Source organism: Meriones unguiculatus, chromosome 19, assembly GCF_030254825.1.
Source record: "Meriones unguiculatus strain TT.TT164.6M chromosome 19, Bangor_MerUng_6.1, whole genome shotgun sequence".
NCBI lineage: Eukaryota > Metazoa > Chordata > Mammalia > Rodentia > Muridae > Meriones > Meriones unguiculatus.
The window spans coordinates 13,441,796-13,456,688 of NC_083366.1; the positions used below are offsets into that span (position 1 = coordinate 13,441,796).

At 40.3% G+C, this 14,893-nt stretch overlaps 1 protein-coding gene across 3 annotated transcripts in view; it reads left to right on the top strand.

Annotated features, from left to right (window-relative positions):
* Positions 1-14,893, top strand: part of Itga8 (integrin subunit alpha 8) — a 182,653-nt gene that overhangs the window by 104,707 nt on the left and 63,053 nt on the right. For all 3 annotated transcript variants that reach the window (XM_060372339.1, XM_021657791.2, XM_060372338.1), the window contains 2 exons: positions 6,470-6,562; positions 11,408-11,487. In XM_060372339.1, coding sequence (XP_060228322.1) covers positions 6,470-6,562; positions 11,408-11,487 — 173 coding nt within the window. The remainder of the gene's footprint in view (positions 1-6,469; positions 6,563-11,407; positions 11,488-14,893) is intronic.

Consider the following 14,893-nt stretch of genomic DNA (forward strand, 5'->3'; position numbering starts at 1 on the left):
CTTTCTTCGTACTCCACATATTTGCGACTGTGACCAGAGAAGGCTCTGTTTCTTCCTGGTGTGCCAATCTTCAATGTCACTCTTTACTGAAAAGCTACCGTTGCTACTTAGGGCCTTCCAGTTCATTACCAGAACATGATTCTTCCCATTCAGTGTGTCCTGGGAACCTGTAGTATTTTTAGTCATATTGTCTGGGAAAAAAAATCATTCCAAATAGGCCAGTGTGGCATGCAAGTAATCTTAGCATCCAGGAGACTGGGGAAAAGGGATCCATGAGTTGAAGGTCTGCCTGAGCTTCATATCAAACTAACTAAAAAGATTGAAAACAAGCAAACAAAGAAAAACAACATTATAAATGCTTGGTAGATTGACAGTTTCTCCATTTCAGAAATATCTGAAACATTCAATTAAGAGCAGAGACTAACATTCACACTCTTTCACAGGAACAGGAATGGCTTAGGTACCCCATAAATGCTTGCTGATGGATTTATTCCACTAAACTTTATGATGTGTCTACCACTTTCTCAAGACCACATTTTCTAAGGGGCTTTCGCAGTCTAATGACTGAATTATGTCATGGAAAGTGAACCGCCTGATGTGGCGTTGTCTTTGGAAGAGCCTTTAAAAATGTGTAGAAAGAGCCTGGTATGAAGTTTATCCCTACAGTCCTAGCACTTGGAGGGCAGAGGCAGAGTGATCACAAGCTCAAGGCTAGCCTATCCAGAGAAAGCTCTTGTGGAAAGAAAGAAGAAGAAGGAAGGAAGGAAGGAAGGAAGGGAGGGAGGGAGGGAGGGAGGGAGGGAGGGAGGGAGAGAATTGGTGTGAAGGAGAAAGAAAGAGAGAGGAAGGAGAGAGGAAGAGAGGAAATGAATGAGTGAAAAAAAGGAAAAAGTAAGGGGCAAAAATTTTCTATTTATATTTTTAGTCTCATGCATTCTTGTTTTCTCAATTAAAAATTTAAAAATTTTTTGATCCAAACAGCAATTGAGTATCTTTGACACTTAAAATCATTATTCATTTCTATTAAAGAAAGTGATTTTAAAATATATACACTTATCAAGTTGTGTACTGAGACTTTTCCTGTCAATTACACTTCAATAAAGGGATTTAAAACAATGATGCAGAAATGTCCAAACCCATCCTCATCATCAGGGAGAAAAAGTTTCCCTGCTTTTCTGCAGTTGCCATGGCATTTCCCTCCTCTGCTGCAAGCATTAGCATCAGTTGATATTCCAATTTCTCCAAGGAATAATCTAAAATTCTCCCATTTTCTCAAACTTCCTTTAGTTATGGTCCTTTATGCTTGTTTCTCTGTTAGGGTTATTTCAGTACATAGCAAAGGAGGGTAAGCACAACACTCACCCAACATCTCCATGGCAGGTTTTTCAACCAAAAATACCATCTCCTAGTAAAACCTGCAAGCAAGAGGAACAAAAGAGATGGAGGGTTGAAGGTGCTCAGTGGCTGAGAGCAGATGACCGGGATTTGCACCTCACGACCCCACTCAGCAGCTCACAGTCACTGGTAACGCCAGCTCCAGGTGATCTGACAGCCTCTCTGGCTGCCACACATAGGCCTACACACACATGGGCACACACACACACACACACACACGAACACACAACTAAAAATAAGTTTACTAAAAGGAGACAGAAGGAAAACGCCACCTAAGATGCTTACATGCAAATGATATGTAAACATATAACCTAAATGTGTAGTTTAACATAACATAACATACCCTCATATTTTTGTTTTCATTTCCCACACATCACCCTGGAGACCCCTGACATTTTTTTAAACGTCTGTTTTAGAACGTTCTTTTAATAGAACATCCAGTTCACTGTTTACTTTGTGGCAACGGGAAACACCAGAGTCTTATCTCTGTATCTTTGGCTATAAACATTGTAAAGAGCATTATCCACAAACTCTCTGCTGATGTCCCTCGGGCAGAGCCTTTACTGCATCTTTACATCTCACACAACACAACTGCATTGTTTTCTCGTTTTGTTTTTAAGTAGCTTGGGGGCTTTTTGACTTCTAAACACAAACTCAGTATAAATATAATAACTATTATCTAGGTTTTGGTGTTCTCTGTTGGGAAACTGTCATCCTCTAGAAAACAGGAATTGAAATGCCTCTCTAAATACACTGTTATTGTATTTACATATATGGTTCAAACCTACCACTTTAACCAGTGTGTGTGGGGGGATGTGTGTGTGTGCCCATGTGTGCACATGCACTCACTCATATACAGGTGTGCGGTGTCTGTGTCAGTGCAGCACATGCCGGTGTGTGTGTGGAAGCTAGAGGTACTATCAGGATGCTTTCTTCAGTCACTCCTTCACTCCTTAATTGTTTTAGGCAATTTCTGTCTCTGAGCCTGCTTCTGCTGTATTGGTTAGACCAACTGGCCTCTCAGATTCTCCTGTCTTTACTTCCCAGTGCTGGGATTACAAACACGAGCTGCCATGCCTGGCTTTTATGTGGATGCTAAGCATCCAAGCTCAGGTCCTCATATTTGTTTAGCAAGCACTTCGATGCACCAAGGCATTTCCACGGCCCGGTTTAATGATGTTTAAGTGTGCAAATATCAGCATCTCACAGACACACAGACACACACACACACACACACACACACACACACACACACACCATCACCACAATGGAATTCCAGGACTCATCGTTGTCCCAAGCTGAAGTTCTGCATCCATGCAAAACCTAATTCTCTATTTCTTCTCCTCTCAGTAGACACTGTCCTGCTACACGTCTGTAGATTTGGCTATTCTGGATAGCTCGTTTACATCCCCACAGAACTCTCTCCCAACCACTGTACGACTAGACTTCACTCTCCAACACCCACATGGCTCTCCTGGCAATTTTCTGTCTCAGAGAGTGGTACCTACACCCAGCTGGTGTCTTAGAGCCAACCTAACGTCCGCCGATCTTTATTCTTCTCTCCAAGCACTAAAACTGCCACCGCCCTCCCCCAGGCTGACACGACACGATCAGAATGTCACCTGCCTTCTCTTCATCGCCCCGTCTTTCCCTCCAGGCTCCTCTTCCATCTCCCCTCAGTCCCTGAAGCCTCTTGGCTGCACAGGAAGCATCTTTCTTTTTTTTCTTTTATCTTTTCTTTCCTTCCTTCCTTCCTTCCTTCCTTCCTTCCTTCCTTCCTTCCTTCCTTCTTTTCTTCCTTCCTTCTTTTCTTCCTTCCTTTTTTGAGTCAGGGTTTCTCTATGTATCCTTGGCTGTCTTGGACTCGCTTTGTAGATCAGGCTGGCCTCGAGGAAGCATCTTTCTGACAAGCAAGTTTCTTTCTTAAAGCTTTCGTTAGTTTTGTACTGCCTTCTGGGTAAGACTCAGATCCTTCAGTGGGTTCATCCTCTGTGACCTTCCTTCTCCATAGCTTCAGCCTCACTGTTAGCCCTTTGCTTCTTTCACCCCAATGCCTCAGATTCCAGCTGGAGTGAATATTTGTTCAATTCATCCCTCCATTGAGCTCTTCTTCCTTGGCATACTAGCTCTACAAATTCACCCTCTTCAGCCACCCCACCTCTTTCTGTTCATCCTTCAGGCTGTCATAATAATTAGGACCCACTAATAACTGCCAATGGTTAATAATGTAGACTATCATGCTTACTGTGCAGTCATTGTGGTCTGGGTATTTCTCTGAGCTCTTGCATGCATTGAATTTGCATGATCTTGAGAGTGACCTAATAAAGAGGAAGCAAATTTGATCTAGGTTTCATAGATAAGGAGACTTGTACCGTATACTTGAGTTACATGGTTGTTGCTTTGCAGAACTAAGACTCAGATCTCAGCTATTTTGAACCACTGAATAAGCCCTGCCCCACTCAGCTTAGATGCTGCCTTCTCCAGGATGTCCTCTCTGATTGTATAACTATGTGTACACTTCTTCCTTAAATCCTATTTACTTTGTAATAAAAAAATCATGGAACTCTTTTGTAATTATGTTTCCATTGCTTGCTACAATTTACCTGTTACAATTGTTAAAATGATTAGAAATTCAGTAAGGACATGGGGTCTTGTTTACCTGGTTAGTATCAGGCCCAAGATAAATATTTCCAGGAAATGAATAAAGGAGTGAATAATGCTCAAAGAGTTATAAATGGATTAGAACAAAAATGTCCCTGGAACCACTGAGAAAAATAACCTAGAAATGTCTAGAAAAACAATTGGTTTCTTTTTTCATCAGAGAGAGAAAATAAAGATTAAAAAAAAAGGAATGTGGAGGGGATGTGGGAGGAAAAGCATTTAAATTGATGTCAAAGAACTGTTTGTAGAAAGCTGAGAAAATGTACATGTGGGCACCGGCAAGGTGGCTCAGCATTAAGAGCACTTGCTGCTCTTGCTGAGGACCTGGGTTCGGTTCCTAGCACCCACATTAGCTTGAATCTGTCCATAACTCCAATTCCAGGAGAGCCAAAGCCACCTTCTGGCCTCCTTGGGCACCAGGTATGCAGGACACATAGATATACACATAGGCAAAAGACTCATAACGCATAAAATCAAATAGTTTTTCTTAATTTAAAAATAAAACTTTAAAAAGTGCATGTCAAATTTATTAACTCTAGAAACTAAATCCCTTGGTTATAGTCAAAGGAAACATGGACACTTTCAAATGGTTTTTAAATTTTGTTTTGCTTTCATGCTTAGCAATCTCAGTGTGAAACATCTCTAACTGATTGCTCTTAGCCACAAGTTCTAAAAATGAATACCCAGTAAACCTACCTTTGAAATACTAGCTTTGGAAAGATGCTTTCTAGTGCCTTCTTGAAAACTAGCATGCCCTCTGCAGGGTATTTGTAAAGAGCTTGTGTTAAATAAATGGTACCTCCAAGTATAAGCCAATCTGCTCTTTCTCATTAATCAGTGTGGGCATGTCTACCTGGGGAGGCTCCGAGTGGGCTTCTATGTTCTTGTAGTCGCCTGTATGAAGTGTTTCTGTCCTACTCTGCTGCTTTGTGTAAATTCGGCTACACACGCTGAGATGGGGCAGCTTCCAGAAGCCCTGCCTTCCTGCGGCTTACAGTCTCAAGTGCGTTTACTGTAGAATTCATCAGTAGAGACTAGATGTTTTTGTTTTGTTTTGTTTTCCTTTGTTTTGGTGAGGGCTGTGTTGGGGGTGCTGTGCCTCTAAAGTAGAAAGGAACAGGGAAACATTTCTAAAGCTTTTATTTGAAAACCTCATATTGTTTCCTTATGTAAACTCCCAGAAACACTAACAGAGGAACAAATTATCATCACACTAGGAACCTTCATCTACAGACTTCCTGTAAGTTCCCGAAAGGTTGCTCCACTGCGAAATCCATTCATATATTATCTTAGGGAATATATAGGTGGCAGGCCACAATTTGGTTGCATTTAATGACTTAGAGTGAAATGACGTGTAAGAAGCTGTCACCAAACACACAATCAAGGCTTTGAAAGAAGGAAAGAAGATTGGGGTAAAAGTGAAGGGTGGATTTGCAGCCCACTGGCATTAGCATGAAGACATAGGCAGAAGGCTGTGAAGAAAAAGCTCTCTGCTTCCTTTCTCATCAGCCTAACCTTGAGAGTTACCCCAAAGAGAGCAAGAACCTCTTCAGATGAGGTTTTCACAAATTCTGATCCAGATAGGACATAGCAAGAGGGGCATAGATAGAAGAGCCAGTTAAACATAGATCTTAAATATGAATCAGAGGATAGGCCGGGACTACAGAAAGCAACGCGTACATAGCACGTGGATATGAAAATGCCTGTAGCACTGGTAGGATTTGGTGGTGTCATGCCTGTAACTCCAAATCCAGGGACCAACATCTTCTTCTGGCCTCAAACATCTGTGTGCTTACACAAACACACACACACACACACTCAGACACAAACAATACACTAAACACTTTTTAAAAAGAAAGAAAATACCATAATAAAATTCATTCACTTGTATGCTAAACCAAATAGTGAATTTTTTAAAATTACATCTTAAGTATCTTAAAGATCAAACAGGCCTGATGGAATCATATTAAAATTCCTCTGTGATGTATAGAAAAGAGTTCAAGGCAATTCCCCTACGATGGCCACGGTGTCATAACTGCATCCCCATTTCCCTTCTGTGGTGTTAATGTAAGGACTGAATCAGTTTGTTCAGATTTGATCGCTTTTTGATCTTAATGTTCTGAGTTTAACACTAAAGTGTAGTGAAAGTACAGATGTTATGTTCACAGAAATACTGTTTGAGCCTCTTATTCCTCAACAAAACATGTGTTTACACAACTTTTCCTAAGGTTTAACGTGTGCTTTTTTTCCTCTGGTTTTTCCCTTGAGTCAATGATTGCAGATGGACTTTGTGCAGTGTGACCCACAGGTGTTTGAAATCAAGGGGAGCGCTGAGGCCTCCCACATTGCATGCCAACAGGACATCACTCATTCTGGCCCTGAACTCCACAATGTTATGCTTTTCCCGTTGCAGGGACTGAGGCCACTGAGCTGTGAGTACAAAATGGAAAACGTGACCAGGATGGTGGTGTGCGACCTTGGGAACCCGATGGTGACTGGAACAAATGTAAGAGAAAGCCAGCCATCTTTACTAATCTCCAGCAGAGTGAATGTTACAGAGGGCTAGGAGAACACTCCCCAATTAGCACTCAGCAAAGAGCAGCTAAAACAGATTGGGCAGGAAATTGCGGGCAGAGAGGGATTTAGCACTTTAACCTACACGGGTGATAATGGCCCGTCAAAAACACAAAAAGGTCTGTGCTGTCACACACTTTCTCTGTAGACTTTACCATAATATCTTATAACCACAGTAAGTCAAGGACAACACTTGCACCTGGGATTTTTGCCTCTGATTGTTTGTTGTCTTTTAATTCTAATACAGATTTTAAAACTACAGTGTTGAGTTCAAAAGCTTTAAAATAAGCTGTTTAGGAGGGCCCATTATGCAGCTCACTTAGTAGGATGCCTGCCTAGAACAAAGGCCTGGGGTTCAAGCCCCAGTACTTTGTAAACCAACCCAGAGTGGATTCGCAGGCCTGGAATGCCAGCACTCAAGGTTTGGCAGAAAGAGAAGCGTAAATGCAGGATCATTCCCAAGCTATAGTGAGTTCAAGGTCAACTTGTGCTGTATGATGCTCTGTCCAAAGTGGCAGGGTGGGGGTGGGGGTAGTTTTAAAATATATTAGCAAAGAAAACTCTTTCCAATATGCTTCCCATATGGCTGGGACAGTGTTTCATGTTAAAAATAGCCATGCTCTGGTTTGTAAAGGCTTTATACTAGGTCTGTGTTTGAAAAACAGGGCTAAACAATGCTTCAACAGTAAGAGTGCTTGCTGCTTTCTCACAGAGGGGTGGGGTTCAGTATCCAGCACCCACATAGCTCACAACCAACCTGTAACTCTAGCTCAGGTGGGTCCAACACCCTCTTCTGAACTCCATGAATACCTATACATATGTGACATGCACAAACACACACGAACAAATAAATCAATAAATATTAAGTAAAATACATTTGAAAACTACAAAGGATATAGAGCAGTGAAAGAAAAATAAACCGATTAATGACCTTGTGAGTGAATAGGAATTGATTCAGAATTCCTCATAGGCAATAAGTTATTTTACCCATCTCCAATTTAAGTATTCAAAAGCAACACTTCATAATAAATGTAACAGTAGCTATTTTGAAGTCAGGGAACAAGTTCTGAAAAATGAAAAAGTTACACAATTAAATCACAATAAAGAGAACTTACGTAATCCTCTACTTAAAACAAAGTGAATTAAAATCATCAGTGAAATGGCCTGTTTGAAAAGAACACTGTGAAAATTTACAATTGCCTAAGTTTAATGGGAACACTCCTTGGTGGACTCTCAAGAGTGATGGCTCTTGGCCACCCTTTAAAGGAGCCTCTGAGGTCACTGTTGCTCATCCTAGGCATGCCCACAGCGGATCCAGAGTCTTATATTTCAAAGATGCTGACAGGTTTTCTAGCAGATAAATCTTTTCTCTCAATGTCTCACAAACTTAACTGAGCCTCCGGAAGGTTTTCATAACTAATAGCGCTTCTCCATTTATGCTTCAGGATAGCATGTGCATTTGAATGGTTGTTTTCTTTCTTTACACTGTTGCTTTGCAGTGATCTTGGATATTAAAAAAAGGGGGGGGCTAGGTGGAATTGTGTAAGCCTACTTCCTGTATTAAAAAAATAGTAATTGACTTAATAAAGCATTTTAATGCAAGCCCAACGTCTGCAGCAGAGCCCTGTTAGTTCCCATGGATTCAATGTCTTCTGTGTGCTGAGCCGACCACTAGAGAATTACTGCTTTAATGCCACCTTGCCACATTTCACCCATTTTCTAGACAAGGACGCTCTGGCCTGGAAAAGTCAAACACATTGCCTGAAGTCACACTGGTGATGAATGGCAGAACCAGGATTCCAACCAGGCCTGACCACAAATGCCCATGTCCTGCTCTGCAACGCTGTGGAAAGTATTGAATGAAAACTAATGCACAATAGATGGGACATTAAAAATAAGATATGAAAGACAGAATGGAATATTTCCCCGTTATAACCCCTTCAGTTAGAAACTAGCAATCCTTTTTGTGAGTTTTCAAGGAAATAAATCCAACCACTTGCTATGATATAAAGACATTAACTAAAAGACAAGAGGAAACTGGAGTGCCATGAGGGTATCAACATCAGCATCTACAGATACAGTCACTCGCTCTTGTTCAGTTTTGAGAGTATTAAATCCCGACAGCGGATGGTCTAAAATCACCAGTAACTACATGTGGACTAAGAGCTGCCCACCAGGACCACACTGAGAAAAGGATGAAAACGGCAGTGTGGTCTGGACCATGGAGTGTTTGTGTGACCGGCTATCAATCCATTTTACCAGCAAACACTTTCAGGAAGGCAGGGAAGTAAACTGTTTAGACTCTTTTTATCTCTGGGCCCCTAGCAGAAGAAACCGAATAGTTCCTTATCTTGCCCTGTGATGCCCTCAAACACATCTAATTTTATTGCTTTCTAGTTTGTTAGAAAGCGTGCTGATCTGCCTGCCTCTTAGTTTTGCGCTTTAAAAACACTCTCTGTCCACACAGAGGAGTGAAGTGCAGATGAAAATGCAGCTCTACTATTCAAAAAGTACAAGTAAATAAAATGCCAGGAACATTTATCCCAGGCCCAGTATGTTTATTAAAAGTTTCCAAGTGACTTTGATTTTAATTTAAACTTGTCAACTTGGTAATCAGAAGTCTGATTTCTAATTTTTAAAACGAAAAGTTGTTTACATATGTAGCTGCCATGATGATGTAAAATAGTTATTACATGCTAATAAGATTTACACCTTGCAAATTTCTCTTAAAAAAAACAATGGAGATGGGTTCGAAGCTTTTTAGTTAACATATGTGACTATTTTTAAGATTTGTTTTATTTTATTTATATGTATATGTGAAAGAGTATGTATGTGTGGGACTTCTTCCCAAGTGGGCCAGAAGAGAAAGAGCAGCACCAACAGGAAATTGTCGTCTTAGTCTTATCTAGATTGTTCTGTAATGAGGACCAACCTGAGGGAGCTTTCATCACAATGTAGGGAGACTTCCATGACTGCATGTGTAAGTAAGGACACACTCTCATTTTCCCAACAATTTTTACCACACCCTCTTTGGTGTACCACCTTATGCCTGCTTCTTTGCAAAAGTGCCTGATAAGACAGTAAGGAAACACATTATTCCTGTACAACAGGACCCTTGATATCAGCAACATAGTAGGCTGTGTGAGAAAAGAATACCAGAGACAGAGGATAAGAAAGGGAAACACTTGCCTTCGGTCGTGACTTCAGCCAATTCATTACTCTTCTTATCCTGAGAAGTTTCCAGAAACACTTGAAGTCGAAAAAACAAGACAAAGTAAAAGCAAAAGTCTCCCAAAAAAGAGAGAAGAAAACATGCAGAGGTCTAACAACAACAACAACACAAATGGATACATTTGAAAAGTAATTTCTCAGTAGGGCATAAAATATTGCACATGCTTTATTGTAAACACTTGTGTGCTCTCCCAGCCAGGTGTTCGAAACAAGCATGAAACCAAGTGCTAGAGAGGCAGAGACCCAAAGACCCCTGGGGCTCCGGGTTCAGTGAGAGAGCCTGTCAACCTAAAACAGAAATAAAGATGAGGTGGACACCCAGTGTCAAACTCTGGTTTACACACACACACACACACACACACAGGTACCTGCACATACACATTCATACTCACAAAAAACACATGCATGCATGTGCGCACACACACACACACACAAAGATGCTAATGCATTTAGCTCAAACACACCAGGGAAAGGAGAAGTTAGGATAAATTATTGTAGGTCATTGCTGCTGATTCTTAGTGACATTGGTTTGTTGTTGTTGTTTGGGTTTTGTTTTTGTTCTTTTTGCTGAATTTATTCTCACAGTGCAATAGCTGTGAGTGCTGTTCCTGGAATCCGCCTTACAGGGACTGAAATTCCAGCTCTGCTGTTTATTTGCTCAGTACCTGGAGCAGGGCCCTCAGTCGCTCCCCTCCTCAGATAGTTATTGCATTGGAGGATGTCAACATAATCACTACCTCAGAGAAGTCGTGGTTCCCTGAGACAAGGCTAACAGGGCGCAGAACAGTGCTTAGATAACCATGTCCCATCATGAATATGTGTAATATCATTGTATGTATGTTAGTTTTCATTTTCACTTCCTCATTTACACTCCCCATGGGCTTCTTTTTCTCCATTTAAAAAAAACTATTTTCAGGATACAAAAATACTAAGAGCAGTTTTTACAATTTAGAAAATAAAGGTCAAAGAAATCCACACAACCATAACCCCAATGTAGTCTCTTGGAATATTTTTCTACAATTCACTCCAATGTTCTTAAACATACAGTAAGTTGGCTTGCGTGGACTTTCCAAACTACACCAACATACCTGACACACAGAACTCTGTAACCTTCGTTCTTGGTTGAGCACCATTCATTAGGAGTATCACCCACATTCAGCTATGATCTCGCCAACTACACCAGTATCTGGCAAACGGAAGCACACTTCTCTAAATCTTATGTATTTGTGTTGTTAGAATTTTTATATCAGGAAAGTAACAGCAAAAGAGGGATTAGACGGTGAGAGAGAGAGAGAGAGAGGGAGAGGGAGAGAACGAACAAAAGTGTGCATTGAACTGAGTCTTCTGGGCCTTGTGAACTCATTGTGGATTTCTTATCTCGCAGACATCCAGAATCGAGAACAGGAGATAGGCTGTGGGGGTGGTTGGGGTCGGGGTGATCACTGAGGTGGTGCTGTCACACTGTGTGTAAGAGTCCTCCTGTGAATACCTTTGTGTCCCATGTGTGTTATTGCTGTATTTATTTATTTGTTTGTTTTGCTTTTAGCTTTCTCTGGGCCTCCGATTTGCTATTCCCCGTCTTGAGAAAACAAACACGAGCATTAACTTTGATCTCCAGATCAGAAGGTCAGACTTTCAAATGCCTACTCTGTTGACATCACTCTCAAATGAAGAGATGCATGGTGAAATATATTCCATGTTGCCAAGTGCCTGTACTTTAAAGATTCCCCCAAAATTAGAATCTAGACTTTCACAGCTCCCATTCTTTTTAATTATTCTCAATTATTTCAGCTTCTCTGTTATTTTGTATTTTTAAAAAGATTAAATAATATAAGCCAGATTTTTTTTTTCTTGAGCAGCTCCTCAGCCCTGTTGATTCACCTCTACTTTTCCTCCTTCCAGAAACAGGGCTGTTTGCTATACCATAAAGGACTGTACCACTCTATACTATATAGAATAAGGTACTGAACCTACTCTTACTGTGTTTGAGGACCTGGCTGTCTCTACCAATCCTGAGCCACACAGACAGCTGCACATCTATCCTACATGTGACCTATGCTAGGATCTGGCATGATCTCACCCCTTTATTGTTTATTCTGTGGCCAGAGATATTTCATGAACAGAAAGCCCTACACAGAAATGAAGCATGCAGGCTGCAATTTCCCAGACATGAACTTCATTTCAATCAATTTAATGATTCTAGATTCATATGAAATGGAATTGAATAGATGTAATATATAATTAATATATAATGTAATCTAAAATATTATATATGAAACATTCCTCATTGAGAAATATAAGCCTTTCTAACAAGATTCCCTGTCAAATGGGCATTTTTTGAAGTCAAGCATTTGAAAAGCTTTAAAAACACTGATATAGATGACACATGGGTACCTTCCATGATAATTTATATCTTGCCTGGTTTGCAGAACCTTTGCTGTAACCATATGAATGGCTGTAAAGTTGGTGTCTATTACTTGGTTCTCAAATACTCTGTAATTCACCTTAATATCTTATAAGATGAAAGGATATTAGGATGTGATTGATTTTATGGTAATTACTCTGTATAGCAGATTACTTTCTTACATCAGTAAAAGGCTTGAGATAAACCTGAGGATGAGAATATAACTGATGAAACCTGGATGTGTCCCCACCCCCTTTTCCCATCCCACCCAAAGCTCAGGGCAGCTTTCCAAGTGGCTCAGATGTTCCTTTCTCACCTCAATTAACTCCTGTTTGAATGTGTTTTTGTGACGAATCCTAGGACTTTAAATTTTTTACCCACATTAGCAATGGGATAAAAATGGAACTAAGTCTTCTATGATAACTCTTCATTTTACCCAAAGATTATTAAAGCAGTTCTTCACAACTACCAAAACATGTATCTCCCAAAACATTCATATAGTCTTCAATATTTCCATTTTTAAAATTCTGAGAGTGCATTACCAAGCTTAAAGAGAGGAAATCTTAAAGCAAAGGCTTCAATACCACCTTAGACAAAGGCCTGAAAGTTCTATTTCTCCTTGTCATTGTTGGTGTCAGTGATCCTACATGGGCATGAAGCCTTATGTCACTTGGGCAAAGAATTTCTCTTCCAAATATGTAGACACTTCATCTAGAAGAACCATCCAGGGATAAGATAACAAGCTAGCCCACTGCTTCTTCCTTCTTCCTGTTGATCTTTAGATAAGAGAATCTATGAGAACCGTTGCTTACCAAAGAGACAAAAGCCCCTAGATAATGTTCTAGCTGGACATCCCCAGAATCCACCATGTAGTCCTTACTTTAAACAATGAATTCGTCAATGAGGAATTGAATTAGGTGGAATTGGAAATGACCACATGGCTAACAATCTTCTTCTAAGAAAAAGTAATGATCATATTCCATGTCTGCTCAAAACAATTGTAACATTATTTTTAAAATCATAAAAATGCAGAAAAAAAGCTGGGACATCCAACAGAGATCACATTCCCAAAGTATTTGAGAAATAAAAGAATTTGAGAACAGCTTCTTTAAAAATAAATAAATAAATAAATTGTTTGGAAGGTGTTTATCTGTATGCTTTGCTGGCTAACTCCAAAGATGTAAGAATTCACTGAGGTAGCTTTGTATGCAAGTTAAATGTGTTGAAAGAAAGAAAGAAAGAAAGAAAGAAAGAAAGAAAGAAAGAAAGAAAGAAAGAAGGAAAGAGAAAGTCAAGTGTTCTACAGCTTATCTCTGTCATGCATTTGTTACTACAATCCACAATGAAAACCCATTTCTACAAATTACAGTCAGAAGATAAGTTCACCTAATATATTAATACACTTAAAATATTTTCTATTGCCAAATACTTGCATTAAATGGTCCCTCAAAGCCCTAGATCTGTGTGTGGGACTCCCTCTCCAACCTGAGCAGCAAGACAGAGTTCCACATACACACATGCCTTTGTAAGCATCATTGAAGTTGTTTTCCTAGTAAAGGTTAAATGGCATTATAGTATCTTTACTGGCATTCCAAAGGCCAGAAACTATAGAAGAAATGTTACAAAACAGGAGACAGTGGAAAATAAGACAATGGCATTGAACCAAGAAAGTGAAAGGCATACTAATTCTTTCTATGTGACAGGGTTATAGTCACAGAAAGGAATTCAACATTCCTTCTGTGGAACTAGGAGGACCCGCAGTGGTGATGCATCACTTGTTTGCATGTAGATATGGTATTAGCAAGGGAAGTTTCCTTCCAGGAAATAAGTTCAGGAAGCATCTGAGTTATATCAGCCAGATTCTTCTGTACCAGGAGACTTGGTCAACTCTGCCAGGATGCAATGCAAGTCTCCTACCACTGGCACCCTGTGAAGGAGCATTCTCGTCAAACAAGGACTGCACTATGGCAGCCATTTCTCTCACTGAATTTCAAAACAGATGGCTAGAGGAGATGACTTAGTGGGTAAAGTTTCTTGTTGCCTAGCCTGATGGCCCAGCTCAATCCCCCAGGACCTACAGGCTTTTAAAGGAGAGAACCAACTCTGACAGTGTTCCTGACTTCTACCCACATGCTGTGGTACGTGCGCACTCACATACGTACATATAAGTGAATAAAAAAATAAACGTGATTCAAAACCAAAATGGCAGCTCAGTATCCAAGTGGGTTCATAAGGGGAACAGGGACTGTTTCTGCATGAACTCAGTGGCTGGCTCTTTGACCTCCCTTCCCCACCCCTCAAGGGAGGAGCAACCTTGCTAGACCACAGAGGAGGATATTGCAGCCAGTCTTGAAGATACCTGATAAGCTAGTGTCAGATGGAAGGGGATGAGGAACTCCCCTATCAGTGGACTTAGAGAGGGGCAGGGAGATGAGGGAGGGAATGAGGGAGGGGGCTACAGCTGAGATACAAAGTTAATAAACTGTAACTAATATAAAAAATAAAAAAATTTAACTAAAAAAAAAAAAACAACAAAAATATTCTCTCACAGCCTCGTGTTAAATCCAGATTGAAAGACAACTTCCAGTAGGTAAATTTTTGAAAGCTTTCATTTTAAAGGCAAAAATA